This window comes from Linepithema humile, chromosome 2, assembly GCF_040581485.1.
Source record: "Linepithema humile isolate Giens D197 chromosome 2, Lhum_UNIL_v1.0, whole genome shotgun sequence".
Lineage (NCBI taxonomy): Eukaryota > Metazoa > Arthropoda > Insecta > Hymenoptera > Formicidae > Linepithema > Linepithema humile.
The window spans coordinates 9,291,353-9,316,087 of record NC_090129.1 but is presented as its reverse complement, the minus strand read 5'-3'; the positions used below and the strand labels follow the sequence as shown (position 1 = coordinate 9,316,087).

Genomic DNA, 24,735 nt, shown 5'->3' with positions numbered 1-24,735 from the left:
TATAAATTATATAAATGAAAAATATACAGTATATAGTATTATATAAACTATGTCACATACAAAATCAAAATTATATGTATTATATGAACTATTTTTTCATTAACACTATTGCACTAAATACCAGTATATTTTAAGGCTAAATAAAGTGTATCACAATATAACAAAAATAGTCACTGAGTATTTCCTTATACGCGAGCGATAAAATATACTTAAAAATTAATATATTGTATAAAAAACTATACTACATTGAAGATAACATACTTAAAAATTAAAAATTGTATAGTATTGCATAACATTTTTGATATTATATAATAAAAAAAAGTCAATTTACACCAATGACCAAAACCGCAAATCGACATAAAAAAATTATTTATAAGTACTTACAATAAGTTTATTTTGATAGCTTATATAAAATGTAAAAGGATGCTTTCCAAAAGATATTTAAAGAGAATAGTAATATGATATTAATCATTTTAAATGTATAGCACAGTTATTTATGATTTATTTTTTTGAAAATAATTCGATATTTTACAAAAGTAAAAAAAGAATATAATCATGTATGTTATACTAATAGTATACTTTATAATCAGTTGATCCTAACATCAGTCAGTTGTCCATTGCAATTTTTTTCTTCTTCTTCTTTTATTTTTTATATCGAATTTGCATCATTAATCATTTTGTGCGCAGATTCTAGAATAAGATCAAATCTTCTTAAAAAAAAAACAATCTCGACTATAGCATTGTATTTATCAAAGATAAATCTGTAAACAGCTGCTAGTCACAATTTTTCAGAAATATTTTTTATTTTATGCTATCAAACAGTAAACTCCTTGTTATCGATTGCAGAACTATGTTTAGTTATTTGATCGGGTGCAAGGATTATTCTAATGTCACCGTTTAACTTACACGATTCCTGCGCGAAGTCGTTTAATGATGATTCTTCTTCCGACTTTTTGTCGTCACATATAAACATTTTAAGTGAATCGGCTGGTGGTGTAGAAGTCGCAGGAGTCTCAGGAAGCGCGACAGGATACAGTTCTTTCTTATCTCCGTTAGCCTGAATGTACAGTTGATGATTCTCGAAAATCTTCTTCCCGACAGTGGTGCTTTTCGTTGATAGTTTGCGTTGATGTGGCAACGCGTATCTCAATTTATCCCAAAACCAGGGATCTCCCCATTCAACATAAGTATTCATGGATAAATATGCTTTCAATTCTGGATCCAAGTCGTTGGTGGGTCCGATATCGCCGTACAGGATCAATATGACTCTCGCCCGACCGTCGCTCAACGCTTGACAATGCGCGGCCCGAAACTCCATTCTTCCCCAGACGCTGTCCAAGAAATTTGGCGACAGCACCACTATCGTTCGTCTGGAATTCTCCACGGATCTGGCGATGTTGTCTGGTATCCATTCGCCCGCTAACCAATCACGATAATGAAGGCACAATTTGAACGGCGTCGGGCCGCTCTCCAGCTTCGGCACCAGTTCGTCCATTATAAAATCGTCGTCCTTATGCGAGAAGCTCACGAACGCGTCGTACTGTTTGTCCTTATCCAGTTCCTCTTCCGTTACGAACCATAAACACCACTGATGCGCGAACAGCCATATTTTAATTTGTTCCTGATATTTGTAATACAATAATCCGAAAGTGCCGATAATTAATCCCAATAGAGCGATCGCTACGCTAATACTGATAATTGCTGCCGTATCAAACGGGCAAAAATCGGTTACGGTCATTTCCGATATAATCATATTGTTTCCGTCACACATCACTTTATCAACTTCGGATATCATCTGGAATTTTGTTTGAATGAAGTTTAAGAAATCCTTAGCATCGCAATCGCATATCCACGGATTTTCGTGTAATGTCAAGGTATTTAAGTGGGTAGAGTTTTTCAGAAAGTCCAACACTTTAGGAGGTATTCTTAATATGTTGTTATTGTGTAGTTCCAAGACCTGAAAGAAAATTCGATTTTAAATCTCTTGCAAAATTTAATACGATTTAATAATTTCCAAAAATTTATAATTTTACAATTCAATTTTTTAAAATTATTTTATTCATTATAAAGTAATTTAATCAAAATCAGAAATAATTTGTAAGTTTGCAAAAAAGGTAACTTTTTGTTAACTAAATGTTATTCATTTATTTTTGCATCATACACTACTTTGCAAAAGAATAAGAAACACTTTTCAAATGATTAAAATCGAGTAACTGTCAAACTACTGAAACTCGACGAAAAATCATTGCAGACAAAAAATTAAAAAAGCATTCTAAAGTTTCAAGTTCGTGCTTTCGTGTGTCTTAAACCGTTTTTAAAAATGTTTTGTCTTTACACTTCTAAATTTAAAAAAAGAAGTCAAGTTTTGTCAAATTATGGAGTGTTGAAAGTACCTGTTCTTCTCTTGAGCTTAAAAGTATGAAGATAAAAAATTTGTGGAAAACGACTCAAAACGCGTGAAAGTACAAGTTTCAAGCTTTAAAATGCTTTTTTAATTTTTTGTCCACGATGATTTTTCGCCGAGTTACAGCAATTTGAATATTGGTCAATTTTAAGCGCCTAAACATCTTGACGCGGCAGAGCAGTGCGGCCAAAAACGGCTGAGTGCGCGCCATTGATACGGCATCGTGCGTATTAATGGCGCGCGCTCAGCCGTTCAGTCAGTCGATTTTGCCGCGTCGAAATCGACCGATTTTGAAATCGCTGTAACTCGGTGAAAAATTATCGTGGACAAAAATTAAAAAAGCATTTTAAAGCTTGAAACTTGTACTTTCACGTGCTTTTGATCGTTTCTATAAATTTTTTTATCTTCACACTACTAAACTCGAAAAAAGAACGCATACTTTCAACACTCTGCAGCTTGATGGAAAAATTTTTTTTCGCAAAATTTATGACAAGTGTGTACTTCAAGCTTTAGAATGTGTTTTTGATTTTTTTGTCTGCAATTTTTTACCGAGTAGTTTAAAAATTGTTCGATTTTGAGTCTAAAAAGTGTGGCATAGTGAATATCTCTAGTTCTCTGTTTCTCCTTTTCTTGAAATTATTATCTGGATAAAATACAATAATGTTACGCACCTTTATTGTTGTGTTCAATCCATCTAAGGAAATTTCAGATATGTTGTTGTGAGATACAACAAGTTTCTCTACTGACTCGAGTTTCATTGTTTTCAAATTTGGCATATGCATTAACCAATTGTGAGAGAAATTCAATGCAAGATACGAAATCGAATCAATCGATTGTGTAAAGGCTCGAATCGAAGAAATATCAGGCTCCTTTATATCTTTTGGCACACTTGTTAAGTTTTTATGAGTGCAGTCGAATAAGAATGCTTTGTCCATTGGTCTCACGAAGCAATCGCATTTTTCAGAGCACACAGTAATAGAATCTGTGTTTTTTAGTCTACAGGTTAAATTTTTGGAATATTGCTGCGATGATAAGACATCGATGCGTAGATTCTTCAACTCTTCTGGACTATGACAATTTAAATTGCCTGGTTCTATATGGAAATAGTCATGGACGTGAGGGTGTATTTCGCCTTCCATGTAACGCAGAAAGTCATACATGTCGCAATCGCAACTTAACGGATTATTTTCCACCGATATTATTACGTTACGATGTTTAGATTTCTGGGCCATCGCGATACTTTCAGCGTCGTGTAGGAGTATATGTTGTATTTTATTATGAGTCAAATCCACTCTGATGTTGTCCGATACAAACTGCAAATCTCCTGCCTAAAGTTGAAAAAAAGAAGGTATCGTCATGTCTGTATCATCCTCAAAAACAATTTTATAAATCTAATACATGTATTACTTTCAGAAATACTATCCCAAATACTTACTTTTATAGAAGATATGTTGTTATATCTGAGATCCAATTTGTGAAGTTGTACATGAGTAGTAATCCAATCGCCAAATATTTTTGAGATATTATTGTTAGCTAGATGTAATTCTTCTAAGTCAATACAATCGTGAAAAGGCGATATTGTTCCGATCAACGGATCAATATAGTCAAAAAACGTAGATTGTAGTGTAAGATAGTTATTAGACAATTTGATAATCTTTAACTTTGTTAAAAAATTGAAACTGCGATCGGAAATATGCCTTAAATGATTTTGTTCCATATTTAATTCTTGCAACTTGTATAATCCATAAAATAGTTCCCTGAAATATATGAAAAAGATTCAATAAAACTATAAAAAGTATCAGCAATCGCTATTGATCATATAATAACAATGATTTAAACGTACCCGGAAATAGAAGCAATGCGATTCTTTGATAAATCCAATTTGACTAAATCAATGGTATTTGAGAAAATACGATCAGGCAAGTTTTCAATATCATTAAAACTCAATTCTAACGCTTTTAAATTTTTCAAATCCCGAAATATATGAAAAGGTAAAGATTTAAGATAGTTCCGATTTAGAGTGATATTAGTCAGCGAAGATGATCCCCAAAAAAGATCTTCCGGCAGTGTGATTAATCCATTCCGATCCAATCTCAATACTTGCAGATTCGTTAAATTGCTAAAAAGCCCACCGGGAAAGGTCATATTTCTTTTATTGTCAAATAATTTGATAGTGTGTAGTCTCATATTATTTCGTAGTAGATGTTTTGGCAAATCTGTAAAATTGTTCCCAAATAAATTAAGAACCTCCAGGTTTTCCAGCTTTGCAAATACGTCTTTCGGTAAGGTGGTTAAATAATTCCAGTGAAGATCGAGACTCTTGAGAGCAACAAGCCCATCGAAAACCCCCCGTTGAAGCTCAGTTAAACGAGCTTTCCATAAATTAAGGAATGTTAGATTCTTCAGCTTATCAAATGTGCCTGGTGGTATCAATTTCAAATTGTTGTCGCCTAATTCAATGGTCTGTAATTCGGGGGTGTAGTCGAAAAATCCGGCGGTTCTAAGATGTAAGTTGTTACTGAGCAGGTTGAGGTACGTCAAATTCCTTAAATTAGCTAACAGATTTGGTTTCACGTCGGATATATTGTTGTTCGATAGAACAAGACCTTTCAAATTCTCAAAGTCATTCAGATGACGCTTTTCCAAGTTCAACTTCTTGCCCGATTCAAAGTTTAATTGCGCCACGTTTATTGCGCCTACTTTATGCACAATGTCACCCAAACTGTTGTTGCCGTCGGGTAAGTCGCAATTTATGAATTCCACCTTTTCGCATTCTATCGGAGGTGATATACCCGAATGGAAATCTGACCACTTCGGTGAATTGATACAGCTGACCTGTGTGAGAAAATATTTGCTTTCGTAAACTTAAAGTTAAGGAAAAGAGGAAGTGTCTGAATTTAAAACTTTTTCGATAAGTTTGGTGTAAGATTGTAGATTAAGAAAATTTTTGAAGAAAAAACCGAACAGAAAATGTTTTTAAAAAATATTTTGCGCTTTGAGAGATTTTGTTAAACATCGAAAAAAATGTAGAAAGTTCATTTTGTGTATCTAAATTTATCGCTCTTTTTAATTCCGGTTTTTCATATAATATTTTTAACAGTAATATTATAAGAGTACACATAGATTTCTGAAATTACATTTGTGTATAGATAAATGTGTGTAACGCTCTATAGTTTAATAAACACATACTTTTATGTATCGATTTTCTTCAATGCGGATATTGAAAGAACCATTTGAAATAGGCGTTACACAAAATATTTCAGAACCGCCGCTCTGTGTTAATTGACAACTGCACGCACTGTTTGCTGGACAATAAAGAGCGGAAACGCTCGCCGTAGTGATGAATAGAATCACGAGACATATTTCACGAAGGCTGATCATTTTCCAAAATGTCATGGCTACCTTAATCCGAGATCTGCTTAAACAAAGAAACAAAAAAGACACATTTTTATTATTTTATTACATTGGATATAATTTTCTTTCAATGCATTTTTTTAAGTCACACGCATATAATTCTCGATTAAATGATTAATATAATTTTTTGTCTTATCAACTCCACAAGATAAAATTGATGTTAATAGCAATATGAATAGCGTAAAATTCGTAGAATTCTTTTCCTTGATGAATTCTCGAGATAATTACGAACGGAAACTATTATGACTGTTATAATCACTAAAAGACTGGCTCACGATTCTTAGTATTGTTGTGATCCAGCATCATTTTAATGCACATTTCTTTTTCCATGAGATGCACAAGAATAAATTTCAAATTTTATTTAAAGTTTAATAGAAAAATGATGAGATTATGACTTCGGCATAAATTGTTATTATTTAATTATTCATATTATCATTACATAATATATAATTTGTGTTTTGTTTGCAGTAATCAGCATATATCTCTTGCTAATAAAAACAAGTATTACAAGCTTAGTATTGTGTAAATCCATGATTACGCATATTTTATCTACATCAATATTTATTCACAACTTTGTACACAGCAGATAGTTAATTCACAACAAGGAAAACACTGATTAAATTTTGTTAAATGTAAGATAATTAACGTTATCTTGGGATTTGTGGATAGAGAAAGTATTACATGTATTTTTCAAAATCTTTAGTTTTAAATTTTCCGATTGCACAATTAAAACATGTAATTTTGATCTAAAACTTTTTCAGAAATATAAAAAACGCAAAAGAAAACCATTATTCTTTGTTTAAAATATTCATACAAAATTATCAAAAAATATGTATAAAACGATCTTGAGCTTCAACGAATATCATATTAAATAGTTGTTGGATTAAAAATAATCTAAAAATAAAACGTTGATGACTTTGGATGTATATCTATGATGTGTATCTATCACATGACGCTACCGTTCGTGATCTTACATATCTCGTAATCGTACAAAAATGGCCTCACATTGTCGAACGTGTGAAAATGATATGTTATCAGTGTAATTAATTTCTATCAGCTTACATATAAAAACTATATCGCGAAATATTTTCATATGCAATTTCCTTTAGATAGTCATACTATATCAACTGTCAAATAAATATTGTTAAACAATTGACTGAAAATATCTTATGCAAAAAATGTAATTTATACATATCGTTGATAATATGATAACTAATGAGATACTAAGACTTCGTTAAATCGCGGGGATTTAAACGCAAACAAATAATACATTCGAGATTATATCTGCTAAATCTTGTAATTCTTTTTCTTTTTGCGTCTTTCGTTCGTATCTTTCAAAGAATGATTTTATTTTCCTCGTAAAATATTTACATTGAAATATAATTAAAACCAAAATAATGCGATACAAAAGCATGCGTGAGAAACTGTTGCAATTGAAATTGACTTTACCGGACTTTATCGCGTTCTAATTTCCTATTTTATCTTGCCAATTAAATGTCAAATTATTTGACATTAAACCTGTTGTCTTTGTCGAATTTTCTTTTCGTAGAACAAAATGTTACTTTAACAAGGACGAATCAGTAATGACAATTAAAAAGAACGAATGGCAATACTTTTGTAATTAATTCAACAATTTCTCGTAAATTTTTGCGAATAAATTCGCAAAGTGGAAGTTATAAGTTTTGTTTGCTGTGCAATTCACAGTCATATCTTGTGATTTCTGCGCTAAAAATGATATCGTATTTATGATAACGTATGTTTGCATGTCCGTATCTTCCAATTTCCTCTTTTTGTGTGCATCCTCTCTTATATACAGTAGTTGATTCTCCATGCACTCAGACTAACGTACATATGAAAAAAAATGTTTTTTTTCTACAAATGTAATTTTTTCTTATATAATTGCGCTTTATTGCAAACCGCAGATTGCGAAACACACATGTTTCATTTTAATTAATTCCAGTTTATTTCATGCAAAAAAGAAATCAATAGATATGCTGATTCAAAGTTCATAAGTAATTTATCTTTTGATTTTGCGATACAACGTTTCTCTTGCTTTCATAGTATTTGTACAACTGGTAAGACTCTACTTTATGCATGTGTTATATAAATAACAAATTAATCATGATATGAAACGTAACTGTAAAGTTACATCGGGCATTTCCCGGATTCTTGGAATTTTCAGTTGCCAAGTTACTGGGTTTTGTAAATATGGAATTTTGTTTGTCCATCGATGAATATCAGTGACAGTAAGAAAAAAAAGAAAATAATACAGAAAGAAAGTAGTATATCCTGTTCTGAACAAGATGACCACAACGGTTAACAGAACACGAATTTATAATGCGTGAACTGTCCTTGACGATCCTCCATGGACAAGTGTTTACGTCATAGCAGGGCTTAATTTAGCTATGCTATGAACTTGTGTCTTGTGCAAAAAAAGCAACAATATTGTTAAACGCTGTTTACCACGTATAGATATACGCGGTATAACACCGCCTGCAAATAAATTTTTCATTTTCTTCTTTAAATATTTAATGAAAGAAGAAAAAGAAACAGTGTTCGGAGAAATGAAGATCGAGTGATTGATTATTTTATGAGGAAAACGATTTTATCCGTTAACTGAAAAGTACGGCAATTGTTATTCGACGATTGTAGAACCCGCGTATTTTTTTAAATGCAGTAGTTAAATAGGCGTGAGTATTTTTCAGTGAATCCGACCCTGTATACATTGATCGCTAAGAGGCGGTGTCAGAACCGATTCATGGAACAGGCACCTAAGCCATTCACTTACCTGTCGCAATATGGTAGATCTACGTTGCGCTCATTTGCGGATCGTGTGTCGTTTCTACTTGAATTTTCTGCTCTATTGAAAGGCAGCAACAATTATCAACAATAATATCACGTTTAGCGACTCCTATCACAGCGTGTACACAGCGTGTCAACGTTCCGCGACACTCCCGTATTGGTTTTGTAATTACAATTACAATTACACTCTGTCTCTTTCACTCGCCACGTTTCATTTTAAACGCAAGCGATGTAAAAATGTTAATGTTGTAAAATAAAACTAAAGGTAAATTTTATTATAATGTAAAATTACAACTGACCGATCGAAATTTTACTAAAACAACCGAGCGGATCGCGCAGTTCGACGCAAACAGACTCTGAGTAATCGCGACCAAATTTCCCCTCCTTATTTATCCCCTCTTTTAGTATCTTTCTACTCTCTCATCCATACTTTATCCTCTTCCGTTTGCGTTTACTTCTACTTATCATTAACATAAGTACGAAAACAGAAATCACGATGTGAGTGCGCATCTATTATGAAATATACCAAAGAATGAATAAAGATTACCGAATTATCGCTATAGAATAAAAAGCTTTTTTTTTGTCGATATTTCATACTGCTGTTGTTTGTCATATTTCTTTTTAAATTATTTCGATTTTATGCTGTGATTAATTTATATTTGGTTAATTATCTGCGTGACAAAATGTACGAAATATTTGAGATTCGTATCTTGATTGATACGCAGGCTTGATAAGAATAGTGGTAATAAGAGGGGCAATATATCAATGTTAAATGTTAAGGATATTTTCAAGATTGTGTTCCTATCATTAAAATCGTTGATGTACGATATAATATCGGTGAAACTCGTTGTGAAATTGTTAGGTGTTAAATACTGGAGCATTGTTACTTTTACAAATATACATTTTATTCATTTTTATACTTAGAATCTTACGTCATATCACTTGGTAGGCCCAGAACTTTATTGCGCTGTATTAAAACCTTATTTTTTAAAGAAAAAAATGGTCTAGAATGTTGAAATGTACGTTTCATTCATTTTTATGCTTTAGAATCTTATACCATAACATTTGGCAGATTAGAACTTTAGAATGTACATTTTCTTTACTGCAATACAGTGAAATCTTATATTTTAAATAACGAAATGATCTAGAATTCTAAAATATAAGATTTTGAAGCATCGTAGTAAACTTCTAGGCCTGTCAAATGATATAAGATTTTAAAGCATAAAAATAAATAAAATATACATTTTAACATTAATGTACATTTTATTCATTTCATAGATCATTTGATAGGCCTAGAACTTTATTTCAATGTATTAAAAGCTTGTATTCTGAAATTCTAGACCATTTCTTTGTTAAAATATAAGATTTTATTGCGTTAGAATAAAGAAAGTGTACATTCTAAAGTTTTAACCCAACCTAACCAAACAAATGTTATAACATTATAAGGCATTTTATTCATTTCTATATTTTAGAATTTTATATCATATCGATATGATATAAGATTCTAAGGCATACAAATGAATAAAACATACATTTTAACATTCTAGACCATTTCTTTCTTTAAAATATAGGATTTCAATGCATCACAATAAAGTTCTAAGCTTGCCAAATGATATGATATAGGATATTAAAATGTACATTTTATTTACTTTTATATCTTAGAATGCCTTAGAATCATATATTATATCATTTGACAGATCTAACATTTTACTGTGATGCATTAAAATCTTATTCTTTAAAGAAAGAAATGGTCTGGAATGTTAAAATATACATTTTATTTTTATGCCTTCTAATATTACAATCATAACATTTGTTAGGTTAGAACGTACATTTTCTTGACTGTAGAGCATTGAAATTTGCTATTTTAAATAAAGAAATAGTTTAGAATTCTAAAGTATAAAATTTCAATGCATTGTAGTAAAGTTCTAGACCTGTCGAATGATATGATATACAATTCTAAGGCATAAAAATATATAATATGCATATTTTAACATTAACGTACAATTTAATCAATTGAATTTTCTTTTTATATTATATATGATATTTTAAAGGCTAAATTGTGCCCGCGCAATACACGCAATGTTATATTCTAATATTATATAAAATATACAATAGTTAAAACTAAAATTAATAATTGTTTTATAAATATTTATATTTCTGATGCTTAGAGATATGGACAAGTTTTGTAAGTAGAAAGATGATACGTAATCAAGGTTTCTAAATTGTAAGAAATACTATATTTACGCACATTGGTTGTATATAACTAATTAAGTCAAACAATTGCAAACCATTGAGAAAGCTAGATTTTTGTTCGATGTTTCCGATTCTATGCAATGGCAAGTGACGATCTTCTGCACGCATATCGAGATGGTATTGTTTCAGATTATATAATTATAGTATTATAACATTTTAATAAAGCATCTTAAAAAATAAATAAGATAAAATATGGAATTAGTAGATTTTAGCGTTAATCTTATGTTACCTATCGTTCTTTTTCGTTGTTCATTTTCTTTTTTGTGTATTATTATGGAAAATAATTATTTGCTCGCAGTAGTCAAACGCAATATTTAGTCATACGGGATTGTAGAAATAAATATGTAAACAAAAGGAATTCGTATCAATAATAGCATATTAAAAAGGGAAAAATTTTGTGGCATAAATAGATAACTTCTGCTAATTAATAACAAGAAACATTATTAAGTTTTATTACTAACTTAATATTAATATTATCAGTAATTAAATCTTATGTTAGTTTGATTTGAACATTCTATAAAAAAATTCTAATATCTTAAATTCTGTATAACAAGTACTTTGGTCGCAACTTATACAGCTTTTTTACGTTATTTTGTTAGATTTAAAAAATATAATATAGTAAAATAATTATTTTCAAAATAACAACGTACTTACAAATACTTGTGAAGCAAAAAGTAGAATGAGAAAAACATAAATTGCAAATATGCACAAATGTGAATATGAGACGCGGCGGACATCGTATCGTTATCCTTTCGTTTTCCTGGTTTTGAAACACATAGATCTTCGCAATCTTCATCTTCGCATAGGTCACATAATGTTGTTTTTCTAGCCTCATAAAATACTCTTGCTCTTCTCGCTGTGTAAACACATAAAATATATTTTTAGAGATCTTTTATAAACTGTCTTATATTCTTTATTTTAAATTGTCTGTTAAATCTTTTTAAGTCAAATTGCGCTAGAAAAGCGCTTCAAATTATACTTACACGAGTCGTAATAATCGTATATAGAAACAGGAACTGGTTTCTGTTTAGCTACTTTGTGTGTCCTGAATGCGGATACAGTTGGACAATACTCTTGCTTCACCATCTGCGATAATAAATAATTCTCTTTACTTTTCTTATATTAATCGTATTTCTTAAAATCAGATTTTTGTGAAAGCAATTAGTTAAAGCAAAAAGTAAATTACGGTAATCAGTTGTCGTGTATGATTTGTAATGTACACTCTACCTTGTCGAAATATAAAACCACCATTGTGTCACCCTCTTTAGTTTCCACACGTTTTACATGCGATGATATTTCTAGACTCGGTAGAGAATCTCTGTCCACTGTAAAGCCAGATGGTAGGCTGACTTCCATAACGGCCATATTACTCTCGTTTGCTTCTTTAGTTGGAACAAATCTGACAACAGATAATTATTTTATTATAATTTTCAGCCGAGGAAATATATATTACTGTGTGAAAATTATATTACTCCATCTTTATTTTTCGTTTTTCGTTTAAGAAATCATTAAAGCGTTTCTTTCTCAGTCAGCGAATTTGAATAGCAAACAATGCAATGACGCATACATACCCTGAACAAATAGAAAGTTGTAAGTGATTGGCGTTGGAATTTTTGTCCACCTGAGGATCCAATGTAAACAATGGCCAAGCCCCGGTCACGTTTAGATTATACTGATAAGAGACTTGCACTAGCGCAAATCCTTTACCGGACGCTGTTATGTTGACGACTCGTGTTTTTGGAGGCAACTGGTAAAAACAAAGGCACGGAAGTATTAATATCACTTAATTGCCGCAACGACACGAAAACATAATGCACGCAATAATTCGTTTCAACGTACTATCTGCTTTTGAAGTATCATGGAAGTAGCGCTGTTTATACTCATGTACGTTTTGTTCCCATTTTCACCCTGTTCAAACGTGACTCGAACTGAATTTGTGTCCTTCGATAATTTCTCAGCGAGCTTCGCCAGTGCTTGAAGTCCAATCACGGTATCCTTAATTATGCACAATTACCATTAGAATTTTATATATAATTTAAGATAGAAATAAAAAATATATATAATTTAAAACTCTACACTGTTACGTATTTTACCTTACTTTTGAATTTACACTTGAAATATTAATTTTGCATTTTGATTAACTGCTTACTTGCGTCGAGGCGAAACCGCCTTCTGTATTTCTTTGTTTGATAAGCCATTTCATTACAGGAAATGCGTCAGCGACTAGGTTGCGTCTAATATATGTGAGTAAAGCGTAAGACGTCATCTCAACGTCGACGCAACGCGGCAAAGAGTAGTGCGGGTTTTTGTCGTCCTTCGAAACGGGTTTACTCCACCATTTGATGTCCTGTTTCGTCATGGCTTTCGATTCCAGGAAGTTAAACGCAGACGTTTCATACGGATGATTCGCTAAATTCAAGGCGTAGGCGCACAAACTCAATGCATATGTATCGTTTAATCCTTCGAGATTGCGTACGATGTAGTCAATGGCCTTATTTATCGTATTACGGTGTTTTCCTGCAGAATCCTGTAACGTGTGTTTAATCTCAGTACTTATACAACATAAAAAATATAATTTTTATTTTGCGTATTGCTTTTAGACGACATATTTTTTGTGAAACAATTATTTCTCCTCAAATATAATATTAGACAAATTAGTATGATTATTAAATACTAAATGATTGTGTTTATACCTCATTTTCTAGGAAAGCAACGAGCGTATATGCCGTTAGAGCAAGACCCTTCGCGGCTCCGCCTTGCATATCGCGATGGCTCACTTTTCCCACCTCGGGGAAAGAGCCGTTCGGAGCTTGATTATTGGACAACCATTCCAGAGCTTCGTTTATAATCCTATCCTCAATCGTTATGTATTCTGCCGCTTGTTTGAAAGATTTCGCCACAAAAGCGGTGAGCCTGACGAATAGAACAATTTCGAATCTTAGATAACAAGTTTGTGAACATAAATGTAATATAAATTGTTAAACAATGTATGCCGGTTTTATTGCACGTACCATGTACTTCCAGTGGGATCCGACATGCCGAATGCGCTGAAAGAACCATCGGTATGTCTGTAAGTCAATTCTCGTTGATAACCGATGTTCAAATATTTTAACGCTTTGCTTTGCACGGCTTGTGTCAATTGATTCGTATTCTGAAAAAAAAAGTTACTTTGTATAAATTACATATTTACGCAAAGACGGAGAGGGTAAAATGTTATTTTGGCATTACCTTAAGATAATCTAAAATGACGATGTTCGGTACGAAATTCAGCATATTCTGCTCGCCGCATCCAAACGGCATTTTGATCAAATTCGCCAAATTTGGAATGCTCGGGCCCAAGATATCGCCTAAACAATGAAAAATAGTTTGTCAAAGTATTCTACAGAGTAAACTTGCTTGAGTATAAAATATTGGAAGCACAAATAACATATGATCTAAGCATAATTACCGACTGCAGAAATCTGTATGATTTCGGAACCTGGCACTGCATTGTTCGGTATATCGATGGTAATATTTGCACCCGCTTGTTCAACATTTCTTAAGTCCAAGAACACCGCTTTGTTCTTGTATTGCGTTTCTCCCTCAGCCTTAAAGTATAATGATATTACGTTTTAATGTCACGTTGCAAAAGACTTCATAATTAAAAAGTGTATATAAAGATTATTACTTTAACAAGTAATTTATGTTCAACGCTGTCGCCAGCCAAGACGCTGCTGGCGGTCGCTTTTATCGTAATGTATCCCAGTTCCTTCGGAATAATCATGAACGATACACTCGAGCCAGAATTAGCTTTTACTTCTATTTTTTTCTTGCGATACGGTTCCAATTCTGAAAAAAAATTATTAGTTCTTGTAAATCTGTTCTAAATATTAGAATTTATTCTCATTAAACATAAATTAATTATTATATTGTTATCCTCCCATCACTTCTAGACTTAACGCGTTGACACTTACTTGGAACATCGTGGACTTCATTAGAGACTTCTGCGAAGTCGAACTCTTTCTGCTCGTAAAGCAGAACTTCAGCTGTCACATCTTTATTCATATAATTGAACACCACAATCTGTACTCCTACGATCTCCCCGCGTATCACTGAATACGGCAAGTCCACGGATATGAAGAATGGTTTGAAGACTTTCAACTGATAACAGAAAAGCGAACAAATAGCATCTAATAAATTAAAAGAAAGAAAAAGAATCTTTAGAAAAAAAATCAGTGAAATAAATTGGCGAGGCAAAATTAATATGTGTACAAACAACAACCTTTCTGGGTTCCTCTATGAGACCTAAGCCATGCGCATCGTTCACGGAGAACGCAGTCAGCACCCAGGAAGTGATGGAGTCTGGCACAACTCGTTTCAGTTCAACTTTTCCTTGATACCTACGAAAGTATTTACACATACTTAATTCTTTCAGAATTGTGCAACGAGATAAATTATTTAGATCGTCAAGATTGTAGCCTACCGTTTAGATAACAAATGAGCTAAGATATATACCTATTTAAAAAAAATTAATGTTTAATGCAATGATAAAAAAAAGAAAAGATAATGTCGCATTTTTCTGCCAAAGCAACGATACAGACAAACTGATGTAATAAACGTGTGTTAAATAATTCATAGATATTCGCATCCTTCACCTTTACAAACACATAGACACATATTTTCACGCAAATGACGTAAACAACAAACAGTGATGCAAATAAAAATCGATTTTTTTGAATAACATGACATTATTCAAAAATCAATATGCATGATACACGGAACAAGCTCTGTCACGCAACCTGCAGTTTACGTTCTTAAGAGAAAGTACAAGATCGCACCTTTACCTGAATCAACTTTCACGTAGCGATAAATTGTACAATGCAGCATGTACGTTATTTACAGATATACAGGGTGTTGCTTGGAGAAAATGGAACTCGAGAAAACAATTCACGCTCTGGAGTGAACGATGTCCCGGCTTGAATTGGGAAATTGTAAATAAAATAATTACCTTAACTCGTTTTACTTGGACCAGTAGCTTGTAGATAGCTCAACACACCCTGTATACATACCGCACATACGAAAAAAGACGTGCATTAACTAAAAGTATACAAGATACGAGATAAATACCCTGAAGAGAAGTTTGTGAAAAGCCAGGTGTTTAAGATGTCATGCATTAGGAATACACGGGGCTTATTCCAGACAGGAGGTGGGATGCGAGAGAAGGCGTAAGGACCTGCCAGCGGTGGTCTTGTCGCTAATCTGTGCGTGACAGGTGGACCAAGGTCTGGTCGAAGCGTGGACACCCCATGAGGCGAGCCCGTTATTCTACCCTCCAAAATTTCTGGTCCTGCAATCCAATTCTGTATATTGTATCGTACCAACCCCGACGTTATATATACAATCATAGATCACCTGGAATAACTCTAATGCATAAAAAAATTAAATATACAAGGTTAGATTAAAAATTGTAGACTTGTGCAGGACGCATCTCTTCAGTTTTGCGCACGGCGCGACAGACAAACGTTATATTTTATTCTACTTCGCATCTAACGTTTGCTCGTGTTTCTTAACTTCTAAAAGTATTTTTTAAAGAAATAGATTCCCATAATTAATACTGATATATACATCATATTCTACATATTCCGCAAAATTTTTTAAGTGACAAATAAACTGTCGTAAAATGCGAAATTCTGTCTTTTGATCAAAAAATGATGAAAAATTGAACGATGAGCGCAGTAGACAGATCGAATCCGGATTGTATGAAACAAATATGTACATTGAACACAGCATACACTAAACTTGAACAATTCAGATGAAAGACCCTGAAAAATTAAAGATTTTACCCGCCACCATCCAGCGCCGTTACCCATTTGCAAAAATTCGATATACAATTTTAACGCAAAGCATTTTAATTTGCAGTATTTCTCGTGGTGTGCATTTCGTTACTGTGTTAATACGCTGATGCAATAAACCAGTGTGTGAATTGATATCAACATTTTTATCGATCCTTCCACTTTATGGAAGAGGTCACACCCCCCACCACAAGATAAAATAGCAGTTTTAGAAGAAGAAATATTACAGAAAAGTGATGAATGGACTCTTGTTATTCACTGATGTAGCGAAACAAATATCTGAGTAAATCAAATCAAAATTGACCAGTCGATCTACAGAAATAAGAATGTATGCATGTATGTATGATAACTTATTATGTCATTGGCATTACCCAGCGTCAAGCATTTGCCAAAGCCAAGTTTCAGGGAAATTCTTGCGAACTTTCATCTTCTCGGGTGGTAATTCAGCTGGGCCTGAGACTCCCGCAGCGGATGCAAACATTACTCCATCCAAACTAGCCCTGTAGTATACTACACACATACAAGCACGGTTAAAAAAAAATATATATATATATATCTAGTTTGTAGCGAGATGACTCAACGGATACTGATTAAGAAAATAAATTGAAAACAAAGATGTTATTCTAGATGCACAAAGATTAAAAATTAAGTGAAACAAAGTTATCCAATGTGTTGTATATTCCGTAAGACAATTTAGAGGTGGTATACTTAATAAATGTGCACGGTTATATTGTTATTAGAATTTTGTTTTGATACTTACGTATAGCAAAGTTCTCATGGACGTACCCATTTGTGAGTATTACTACGCCGCTTTTCTGTTAGAAATATTCGTTACGTTAATTTGGTCATCGGATAGCGATAGGATAACAGGATAAAGTGTATATTAAAATATATATTTTACTTGGAACACATCATCCGCTGTTCCCGAGCCGGGTCTCCACAGAGGACGGTCGAAAAATGATTCCGCGTACGGTGATACCTCCGCTCTATCGTAGGACTGCAGTTCCTTGTACACTTGATCCTGCGATCGACAGTGTCCGAATTATTCATTTACACCGCCGAAACGAGAGAGCGAATGAAATCCGCGTAAAAATATCTACATAAGAATTTATAAGCAAACACTTAAAATATATTCAATATAGTACGCACGTAAGAGATGTCATTTCCGGACTTCAGCAAGAGGGATCGTTGATCGACGCCCAACAATCCAATGTAAGAATTTGGTTTCGCAGATATCATGATGTTAACATTTTGCGCAGGCTGGACTTCATCCGGTGTTAGTTTAAGATCGACCTGTGTGCGTGTGCGTAGATTACGTTATTATTTATATTTACGGCTAATATTTAAGAACAGTATTTTGGAACGGGACTCACAAAGTTTTGAAGTACTCCTGTAAGTTCAACATCTAACGAATCCGCTATTACTTCTCCCCACTTAATATCGCCATTACCATTGCCCACATAATATACAATTACATGCGCAGTAGGTGCCATGACGTACGATGCCAAAAATCTGGAACACGGTTTGTCATATAAAAAATGGAACTAAAGTTAAAAAAACTCAAAGTGTACGAATAGCTTGAAGTGAGCACTGAAGCATCAAAATTGTGAATCATAAATTCAATTGTGAATTCAAGATTGAATTGAATATATTTTCAGATTCAAAAAACTCGAAAAATACGAGCAATTAAAAATTTTAGCTCGAAATACAAACCATTCATGTTTGAATATCAGAAAACTCCGACCATTCTCTTAAACTTTCTTCATGCTTACTTGAAAGACGTTGTGTGTTTGTCTTGCACGTTTATCGATCCCGCATTTAGAATGTTACCGCGACCAAGTACCTCGTAATTTATGTACTTTAATGGAGCAGTAGAGTTGACTTCAATTTCCACGTAACCGTTCACCTTGCGAAGTAAAGCAGACAAAAATATGATGAAAGTTTTATCACAAAAACAGATTTGAAATCAATAACAATTTTATTCATTTAAATAGAATACCATTGGTTTTTCCGTTTTTAAGGTCGCCTGGATGTATTCGTTGCTCGCGGACATGGCTTGATTAGTTGAGGGAAACCATTCGTGAAGATTTAAATATTGTGCCTGCATACACACATACGATCAAATACGTGTATTTGTAAATAATATAAAGAAATAGGATTAGTAGTTTTACCTCTATATTTAGAGGAAAAGACGAGTTATCCGTTGATTTGGGCGGATAAAAATCCAGCTGCACCATGCCGTGCTCATCTAACATACGTGTAAGATTTGAATATGCCGCCTGATTGTATGTGTATCCGTACGCTATGAGCACGGGATTTTTCGTGTCTTGTACCGGCGATCCATCGTGATACGCTAATTTTAACTGCAAAAGACGCGTAATATAATACGCACGGATGACGCTTTGTAAGGTGAGTGTCTGTCTGTCATAATACACATGCTTACAAAGGCAGTATATTTCAGCCCAGGTTTGAAATACTCCGAAGTCTTTATCAGTTCCATCGTATACTTGTGTTTATGTAACGTCACTTGCATCGAAGCGTTCTGCCTTCTGGTAGTCAATTCCTCCTCCACCACTACGTCAATCTTGATAGGTCTTTCGTACTCATCAGTCAATCTATAAAAGAATATATATAATGCAATATATACGTTTCGTAATTTGTAATCAAATGTGTTGTAAAATTCTACAGCAGAAAAATTCGTCAAAAACTATGTTTTTTGATTTCTTCATTTCCAGTAATACTTTTTTAAATATTATAATATCTGAAGACTCGGATTACGATACATTATGTATATATGTGTTTATGAAATCAGTGTAATAATATATGTTGGGTTTACCTCAATTCAGACAAAATACCAAAATCGACTGTAGCTTTTCCATTAATTGGCACTACTTTTCTCACGGGTTGCTGGAATATCGGTTGGATGACTCCGGAAAAAATATCTGGGTACGCTGTTATGGTAGCTTCACCTTTTACTGGTTTTCCATAAGTATACCTAAATTATATGCACTTACAAATGAATATCTTTGATCATACTAATGTTTCATATAAATATTAAACATTTTTTGCATGCGGCTTAAATAAAATCAAGTCATTAATCCTTAGATCAAATGATTAGTATTTTGCCAGAAAAGCTGAAAAATCATCCTCAACGTCTATTTTTGCTAAAAATGTAGAATAAAATGTATATTCGTCTATTAATAAAAATAAAAATAAACTTTTAATGTATTTTAACAATTTATATTATCGAAAACGAGCGGCAAGCGATGAAATCAAATTATTTTGACAAACTAAAAAAAATTTATCTTTATTTTTTATATAATCATTATCGATTAGATATCTGATATCACTTTTTTGTCATAAATTATTATGTACGCATGCATTGGAAATTATTTACTTTGCCGAAATAATTACTTACTTTGCGTGAACAGTTGCTACAACTCTTGATTCTTTGAATTGGACATGTTTCGGTGCATCAATCGTCACTTCGAAATTCGGCAAAACATACTCGGCGACCTCGAATTCCTTTTCAAATTTCTGATCACCCACATTGGCAATAATTTTCCAGTTGCCCAAAACTGGTGACTCTGACAGCTGCAACTCACCGCTGAAGATTCCATGCGTCACGGATGGCCGATTCCATTGTTTGATGCGATTACCATTGCCATCCTATTTTTGAGAGATTTATTTTACTTTGCAATGTACATATTTTTATTTAGAACGTATAAATAATTGTATTTAAATTAAAGAAAAATATACAAATGTGTTTCATAATACAATATTTATTAGGAAAATTATTTTATTTTATTAAAGTAAATAATTATTTATAGCAAGAGTTTATAAAACAGAGATTCTAAGAACAAAATTTTAATCTTCAGAAACAAACATCTTAATAATATAATAATGAGTTCACAATGATACTTACAAGGATATAAACATCCGTTGGTCCCACAATACTTGGTCTCAACCTTGAATCCAATATCATACATCGAAACATGACTTGGTGGCCGGGTTTGTAAATGGCGCGGTCAGTCTGAATGAAAATGGAATAACTTTTATGCACATAATCGACGTCTTTCGAACTGTGAAACTCGATACCCGAGAGCCCACGTGCAGTAAGTTTATATTTTCCTTGCGTGGTTTCACCGATCTAAACAGAATCAATAATATATTTAAACGATAAAAGAGAGAGAGAGTTAAAACAGATTATTCAAAGCTTTTATCGTTCTTGCTAAAAAAAGATTTCGCTTCGAAGGAAATTCATACGTACGTCAAATTGCAAAATTTTAGTGGAATAAGGTTGGACCTCTGCCGTCCGGGAAATGTTGAATATTTTTCCTGTATCGAGTTCTCCGCTCAACTCGACAGATATCGTTGATGGTGTCGATACGCCGATGATACTCACCGCTACATTATATTCTGAATCAGGACGCACCACTTTCGGCGCAATAACTGTGTAATACCTTAAAGCAGAATAAAAATTCTAAAATAAAAAAAAAGCAATTGCATTGTGCAACGATAAGTTCATCAGTCTACTGCATCTATGTGCAATATATGTGTATACTTGTGAAAATCTAAAATGTTTCTATAAAATAATTTAATTAGTAAAAACATAAAAACTGTTCTTTTTTCAATTATTCAGAATTAATATCCGCACTTACGGTTCTGCCGCTATATTTGAGATTATTCCTGCCAGCAGCAGAACGCCCAGCCACTCCATGTTTAAAGAGGAAAAATCTGCAGGAAAGAAAAACCCAGAAATAAGATAAAATCTAATTTTATGTTAAGAATTTTGTTCTGCTTTTAATTTAACATTAAATATATTGATGAAATGCTTGCTTAATAAATTCGCAATTCACAATTTGTAAAATAAAAATGTTTACGAATATCTTGGAAAGATAATCTTTGACCGTTTGAATTTGCAGAATTCATATAAAGTGTTACAAGCTGTTTTCTTGAAAACTATTTAGAGAATTCTGTCGCTATCTCGAATAATAATTTCTAAGGAAACTTTCCAGCTTACATTTTATCTGGAATATTCACTCTCTGTGTACGAAATAATACTGAATCTGTTATTTATATTTGTTCCAACTTTCCATATTGATTAAATATCCTTTTTAAAAAATATTGTATTTTCCAGATGCATGACGTAAGAATAAAGTTATAAAATCAGCGATTTTTTTAATTTCCGCAGAAATTGCGAGGAAATTACAATATTCCGCAATACAACGATAATCAATCATAATTTCTTCCGCGAACATATTTTAAAGTGAAAACTGAGAAGATACAAATAAATATGCAAACGTCAAGAATGTTACTAAATGTCGTGAGTAATTAGATGTAATTAGCAGATGTAATTATGTACATAAGTGACACAATGCGCACTGACTGTACAAGCGTAATTATGTCGTTATACAGTTTTCTTTTAGCAAAACCACGGTATTTCACCGATTGTACCGGTTCTTCCGGGAGTCTATATATATGTATATATATACGATATTCATCATTGTTTTGAATGATTCAAATAATGCTGGTAAAAAGGAAAAAATACTTGATAATGGATGAATGATGTAGATTGTTCCTCAATACATCGAGCAGTCATTTCAGATTATGACATAAGAGACTGGAAATCCCGATTAAAATGCACGGAATTTTTTCTCGCACGTTACATCCTTGTGTTGCGTAATAATTAATATCGAAAAAAATTGTTTTCATTATTATATTAATTACTACTCAATTTTTCTATTTTGAGAGAAGTATTATGCGCTACGAAATATTGCCAGCGACGGATAAAATCGTTTTACTTAGCGCTGAGACTCATAACATTAGTAGAATTCAATTGCTTACGACAGCTACGCACTTTCTTATAAAAAAAACAAAAACTATAATCATAATTTTTAAAAGATGTAATCAAGTTTTATACATTATTATTAATATTGGCATTTAGAAATTATGATTGCTGTTCCGGAATTAAAATACGCTAATAATATAATTAAATGCTTTATCATATTCAAATATAAAATATATATCTCATCTTTCGCGCACTCGTGCAAATCGTTTGGTTGACTTTTTATTAGCAAAAAGGTTAAAGCAGCAATAATTTTCGCGTCGCAAATGATTGACAAAAAAAGATCTTTTGCATACTGAACTTTAAAGAGTCAAATAAAATGACGAAACTATATTCTTTGCTAAATCCAAGCGAAGTTTACTAGAGTTTAAATTTGAGATTTGCAATTTCTAAGATATATAAATGCTGCATTGGAAAGTTGCAACAAACAATTATCGCTCTCTACATCTTCTCACTAAAAAAAAAATCGTCTGCGAATTGACCAAAGAATCTGTCGTTTAAATATAATGGATGAGAAGTGGGACATCCTGTATACGATAATAGAGCGAAATTCCCGCCATGAAAGTGTTCATACTAAGCTATTCTACTTTCCATTTGTTTATTAACTAAATTTCAGCCCAATCTGCCTAAGATTCTGCCGATTAATTCCAGCAGCCGCCAGATCTATAGTTAGGTCTACAAATTGTTGGCTGCCGAAAGTATCGAGCGATTCGTCGCTTCGACTGAGACTTTCACCGACGCGAATCCGGAACAACAGTAAAAAACAACGATAATCGTGCGAGCGTACGAGCGTACGAGCGTACGAGCGATCACGAGTCCGCGTTATCAGTAAGATCGCTCTAAAAATATACCTTTTTCGAGATGAAAAGAGGATCGCGTCATCGTATAAAATAATTTCGTCTCAAGATGACTCACCTAGTCAAATACGGAAGGATCTTCTTCCGCTATCGACGGAAATTGCAAACCGGATCGTCGTCCCGATCCTTATCGGATCGTTGTCAACAGTCGTCGTTGAGTTTCTGAGCAATGCGAGAACGGAGCACAAAAATGACGCTAATCAAAAAATCGGAGAACTAGAAAGCTGCGGCTTGCTAACGCGGCAACGGTTAAGCAAGCACTGACGGCCACTACCAATCATGGCTGCAAGAAACCGGGCAGTGCAGATTTCCCTTCCGTCTCCGCCGTCTCCACCGCACCAGCCAAGTCTTTACCGTTAAGTTAAAATAACACAATAATACACCGGCTAGATTCGCGGGACTGTCCTCATCTGCAAAAAGTTATATATGGAAATAAAGTTTGGAAGCTGCATAAAAAGTGTGTATAGTCTCAAAAAATATTGTATGTATAAAATTATTTTTGGAAACACGCTTATGCGAATTATATACAATTAAAAACTATTCCACAGAAGAGTTTTTAGTATATCAACAGTATATTTTATCTTGATAAATTTTTCTTTTAAACAAAAATAAAATATTTTTATGGATCAAGTATACATTTATTCTCTAGATTAAATAAATGCGAAGGTAAAACTTTATAGGTAAAGACAATTTTTATCGCAAACGGAATGCATTTCCATAAAATTATATGCATCAACGTAATAAGAATAAAAAATTATTAATATGTACTTCACTATTTCATAATACGTACGGTGCCATATATGGTGTAGCTTAAGATACGATGGTGGAATTCTAGAGGCTGAACGGATATGGACATGAATAACATTTACACATCCTGACACAGCCTGTGTGTGATGCCATTCGACGTAATCTTAATATTCTTGGATATGCGACACCTGCAGCTTGTAGTGACTTTAATGCATGACCTGATTAACGAGAGACGAGGCCATCGTATATGTAGGCCTGCAGAAATATTCTGTGCTCTGTTGACGAAGTTCATCGGCATCTCATATCACTGGAAAATATTATTTTGCGAAAACTGCAACAGTTAATGCAATGCCATGAATTTTGAATAATTATACTATGTTTATTTTACACCATATATTTTTGAATAAAATACCAACAATTTATCATAATTGTAGCAGCTAAATAATACGATTCTGATTATGTTTTAAACATTTGAGTACCAAGAAGCGCGAATACGCTTTTGCTGTTTCGTTATTGCAAAGTGTCAGCAAGCATCACATTGGCTCTTTGATTCTCAGGAAGTAGTTAATCATTCAGTTG

At 33.0% G+C, this 24,735-nt stretch overlaps 2 protein-coding genes across 4 annotated transcripts; both read right to left on the bottom strand.

Moving 5' to 3' along the window:
* Window positions 1-52: 52 nt before the first annotated feature.
* Tl (toll like receptor) lies at window positions 53-8,989 on the bottom strand. Of its 2 annotated transcripts, XM_012380395.2 has the most exons (7): window positions 8,607-8,989; window positions 5,594-5,819; window positions 4,248-5,239; window positions 3,840-4,161; window positions 3,076-3,732; window positions 907-1,957; window positions 53-690 (listed from the first exon to the last, which is right to left on the bottom strand). In XM_012380395.2, coding segments are annotated over exons 2-7 (3,231 nt in total). In that variant the 5' UTR covers window positions 5,801-5,819; window positions 8,607-8,989; the 3' UTR covers window positions 53-688. The 2 variants fall into 2 exon arrangements, with proteins under 2 accessions (XP_012235818.2, XP_012235817.2); XM_012380394.2 differs by having other exon boundaries at window positions 53-1,957.
* A 511-nt stretch (window positions 8,990-9,500) lies between these two features.
* On the bottom strand, window positions 9,501-23,740 carry LOC105680006 (thioester-containing protein 1 allele R1-like). Of its 2 annotated transcripts, none has more exons than XM_012380393.2 (28): window positions 23,468-23,740; window positions 21,366-21,441; window positions 20,975-21,167; window positions 20,630-20,854; window positions 20,123-20,373; window positions 19,541-19,699; window positions 19,148-19,319; window positions 18,876-19,067; window positions 18,704-18,805; window positions 18,477-18,610; window positions 18,078-18,216; window positions 17,854-17,997; window positions 17,606-17,725; window positions 17,465-17,519; window positions 15,980-16,199; window positions 15,135-15,252; window positions 14,827-15,013; window positions 14,541-14,701; window positions 14,322-14,460; window positions 14,102-14,220; window positions 13,885-14,024; window positions 13,567-13,786; window positions 13,023-13,400; window positions 12,713-12,868; window positions 12,445-12,620; window positions 12,101-12,272; window positions 11,857-11,959; window positions 9,501-11,729 (listed from the first exon to the last, which is right to left on the bottom strand). In XM_012380393.2, the coding sequence occupies exons 2-28, from the start codon at window positions 21,422-21,424 to the stop codon at window positions 11,524-11,526; spliced, it is 4,440 nt and encodes a 1,479-aa protein (XP_012235816.2). In that variant the 5' UTR covers window positions 21,425-21,441; window positions 23,468-23,740; the 3' UTR covers window positions 9,501-11,523. The 2 variants fall into 2 exon arrangements, with proteins under 2 accessions (XP_012235816.2, XP_067205128.1); XM_067349027.1 differs by lacking the exon at window positions 15,980-16,199 and adding an exon at window positions 17,076-17,214 and having other exon boundaries at window positions 23,468-23,735.
* Between the last annotated feature and the right edge of the window lie 995 nt (window positions 23,741-24,735).

Bases quoted from the DNA above. Each gene is read 5' to 3' on its own strand.
- LOC105680006 (XM_012380393.2), bottom strand. From the start codon at position 21,424: ATGGAGTGGCTGGGCGTTCTGCTGCTGGCAGGAATAATCTCAAATATA. The intron at 17,998-18,077 runs GTGAGTCCCGTT...ACACGCACACAG, and splicing joins CAGGAGTACTTCAAAACTTT to GTCGATCTTAAACTAACACC. The intron at 17,520-17,605 runs GTAAAATATATA...TATTTCTAACAG, and splicing joins CAGCGGATGATGTGTTCCAA to AAAAGCGGCGTAGTAATACT.
- Tl (XM_012380394.2), bottom strand. From the start codon at position 5,800: ATGACATTTTGGAAAATGATCAGCCTTCGTGAAATATGTCTCGTGATT. The intron at 3,733-3,839 runs GTAAGTATTTGG...TTTCAACTTTAG, and splicing joins ACAACATATCTTCTATAAAA to GCAGGAGATTTGCAGTTTGT. The intron at 1,958-3,075 runs GTGCGTAACATT...ATTTTCTTTCAG, and splicing joins GATTGAACACAACAATAAAG to GTCTTGGAACTACACAATAA.